This window comes from Rattus norvegicus, chromosome 4 (genome assembly GCF_036323735.1).
Source record: "Rattus norvegicus strain BN/NHsdMcwi chromosome 4, GRCr8, whole genome shotgun sequence".
In the NCBI taxonomy this organism is placed as follows: domain Eukaryota; kingdom Metazoa; phylum Chordata; class Mammalia; order Rodentia; family Muridae; genus Rattus; species Rattus norvegicus.
Genome location: NC_086022.1, coordinates 87,708,141 through 87,711,982, shown reverse-complemented (window position 1 = coordinate 87,711,982; position 3,842 = coordinate 87,708,141). Strand labels below are relative to the sequence as shown.

Genomic DNA, 3,842 nt, shown 5'->3' with positions numbered 1-3,842 from the left:
ATATAAATTTAAAAAATCCAATTAAAAGAAAACTCTACAGTACTTGGCAAGAGAAATGAAAATAGAACATATATGTGTAATACAACGAATTTTATTTAAATAATATAAAAAAATCTTGCTTTGCACTTGATTTATTAAAGTTTAAAAAGACCTGCATCTTAGAATTTCTCCAGATGATTCTTTATAAGCAGCTATATGTCCAGGTCCAGGGGATCCCATGACATCTTTCACCTTTGTGGACACCAGGAATGCACACATGCACACATTCTGGCACAACACTCAGAGGTATAAATGAAAACTAGATTAATAAACTATAAAGAAAACATCTTTTTTAAACAAAACTCCGGTAACGCTTTGACTGCATATTTTTTAGCATAATTATTATTCTGTTATCAGAACTAATTTGTACCAAAGGGGTAATTGTAGGATAGGCATACATCAGAAACTTCTGAAAAGTCAGGATGACTGGGTCGTACATCCATAACATGTCTGAGGTGAATGAGATGATGAAGTCCACCCAGTACATGATGACAAAGAAAGACACCAGTAGCAAGATGGTCTTGGTGGCCCTTTTCTCAGGGGACTCTCTCAGACTGCTGATGCTATAAAGATACTTGCATTGCCTTTGATGCCTGAACATGGTAATCACCATGTACACACTTGTGGTTAGCATGACTCCTACAAGAAACACATCTCTGGAGGTTGAAATTGTAAAAATCAATGCCCTGATAATGGTGTCCATGGGTAAAAGTGAGCAGGATTTAGTGACCTGCATCTGGTTGGTCTCACTCACATTGATAAAACCACCAACATAGAAGATCCGGTTGGTACTGAAGGACAAATTGAAAGACCAAATACACAAGAAAACATAGACCATATACTTTTTTAGTTTTTGTTTAAATTTAGCCAAAAAAGAGGTATTGGGACTGATCGTGACAGCCTGGAACACACTCAGGAGGCAGGTGGTACAGATAGAGAGGCCTCTCATCACTCTGCTAGTATAAAAAATTGTCTTACATTTGAAGTCATTCTCAATGTTTAGTAACTCAAATAAGTCTGTAAACAAAATATCCCCTCCAATAAGAACCATTATTATGTGGATGAAAGTCAGTTGACAAGAGATCAGATCTGTAGGCCTAGGTTTGTGACCTAGAATTATGAAGGTATAGAAAAAAGGAAGAAACATATTTGCTAGGATTCCAAGTCCAGCTTGGAAATAAAATACATTCTTGAATGATGACATAAGTAGAGAATGTATTCATCTTAACAGCATAGTTGAAGTTTATTTCATATATCTGAAAAAAATAAGAGAGTATACATCAAGACTGTGACACAATAAAATGTCTTATCATTATTCTGTTTTCCATACTAATTGTTGATTAGCCTGTCTCTTTACTTTTGATGATCCAGAATGTACACCATAGCCTACATTTCTGTATGTCTTCCATGTTTCTCCTGTATATATAGAATATTATAGATAATAAATGTATTTATACATATTTAAATAGAATTTACAATTTGTAAACCTGTATTGCATGTAAGTCTCATGGAGCAGAAATCCAATCATATTGATTTAAAATGTCTTTTTTGGGAGCACAGAATATTATTCACATTTTTACAACTGAACAAAACTTACGTTGATCTGGAAAATAGTCACCAAAGCTATACATAAAAAGTTGAGGTGATTCAGTCTCATATTTCATAATTTCACTATCTATTTTGATTCATAATTCTAATGAAAGCACAGTGCTAATTCATGATAATCCCATTATTTTAATTAGCAAACTATCATTCTCAATTCTTCTATTTTAGTGTTCCTTTTTCCAAGAAATCCAGACTGTAAATTAAAGACGTAGGTACATAAAATACTTGTACCCTGCAATTCTGCTGTCTATTGCTCCGATGCCCAACTGTATCCTGGCAATGGTTCCATTTTCCTTTCCTGATTTCTCAAGTTACAACATGCTACATAATCATACCTGAAAATATGGAACTAGGAGCCTCCAATAAGAGGGAACATATAAAATTAAGACAATCACTATTTTCTATACATTATGACAAACATGGACTTGTCGAAAATGACCACATAGTGGTACTGTTTGAGAATTTCTACTTTGAAAGAGATTACTTTCCATGCAGTGAGAAACAAGGTCCCCAGTATTATCATAAGTCTTCAGCCATCACAATTTTTACAGTTCCAATCATCAGTCTTTGTTGCCCATGTTAGTTCTTTGACTTGGTTTCTAGGATTAGCTTCTAGTGGAATTAATTTAATCCAGTACTTTAAAATCAGCTTGTGGTACAGAAATAGAAAATAACTATATTGACTCTGGTTTTGTGAGAAAAAAGCATGCCTAGTAATATTTTTAAGTTTACCAGTATATTCTCCATATATAGGTGCATGCATTAGTGCATGCAAGTGTGTATAGAATTAATGTAGAAGTTAGTATCTAAGACCATCCTACAAGATTTTCGTGAATATGAAACCATTAATCATGCATTTTATATTTACATGATTTTTATTTCTAAAAAGTTTAATTCTGTAATGGATTCATCCCAACTGCCAGAGCCACTCATCTTATTCTCCCACTGACATACATTTATAGTGGCTGCACCATGATTTTCTGTTTGTAAAAGGTTTAGGGTATGGCTTGGCGGTGTAGCTCACTGATGAACACTCTTTACTTTAAAAAAGACCTGGATTTGATTTTCAGCAATGACAGTGTTGCCACATGACCATTTGTGACTCTAATGCAAAACCTGCCTTCTCTGAACAATCATGAAAGTGGTACACAGAAAATATATGTAGCCAAACCATGCATATTTGAAAAATTGAATAAGTAAATAAACCTGCAGAATAATATTTACTTCAAGCCTTGGTCTGCAAACTGTAAGAACTGTTTCCAAATTATAATTTTAAAAATACAAAGGTACAAACCATATACATATAATAATTTATTATTAATTAGACATTAATAATTAATAATGAGCACATTTATTTAAGTAGTATAAAACATGATAATATAATAAAGTAAAAATAGAAATGTAAAATGATTTTTCTTATCTGAAAGATATATACTTCAACCTCTCTATTTCATATCCATTGCTTTGTAAATGTTTGTGTAACATTTGTGTAACATTTACTTGTAAGTACTGAAACCCAGAGCATATTATAAACGTATATAATAGTGGAGAAGCTATCACTATTGACTTGATCCAGACCAAAAGTGTAAGTTGTCTGCAGCCATCTGTCTGAAGAAGCTATGCAGCAAAGACACACAGAGAGAAACAAAGACAAAGAAAGAGAGAGAACGAAAAGTGTCTTCATACACAGCTCTACATTCTCCTGTGAACAATTATTTCACCTCTTCATTATTACAATATTTTATTTTAGAACAGTTTGTTTTAGGCACATATAATGATCTTTGTATTCTATTTATGAAGATTTAATAATATAGGGAACATACAAGTATAATAAATCAGAAGTATCATTTTCATTTTAAGCTTCTCCATATTTGGTAAGTACTGTCCTAAAAACTATATGACTGCTCAGAGAGGACATGAAGTAAGTGCATAACTTTCAGGTGAAATTGTTGGCTGATGTACTGTCCACTGTCAGCAACATGAAGATACTTTTAGGAATCCAACAAAGGAAAAAAACTTGCCCTCAAAATTAGTTCTATGAAGTATTTGTAAAATATAGAGTGACAGCAAAAACTTACTTAAAATTATTACTTAAAATATTTAATAATTTTAATAAATAGTAACTCATTCCTCTTACCTGATACTCTTTTTTATTTTTATTGTATATGTTTTTATTTACATTTCAACTGTTATCCTGA

General features: G+C 32.4%; 1 protein-coding gene across 1 annotated transcript; it reads right to left on the bottom strand.

Moving 5' to 3' along the window:
• Nucleotides 1–331: 331 nt before the first annotated feature.
• Vom1r68 (vomeronasal 1 receptor 68) lies at nucleotides 332–1,243 on the bottom strand. Its single transcript, NM_001008906.1, has one exon. The coding sequence runs from the start codon at nucleotides 1,241–1,243 to the stop codon at nucleotides 332–334; it is 912 nt and encodes a 303-aa protein (NP_001008906.1).
• Between the last annotated feature and the right edge of the window lie 2,599 nt (nucleotides 1,244–3,842).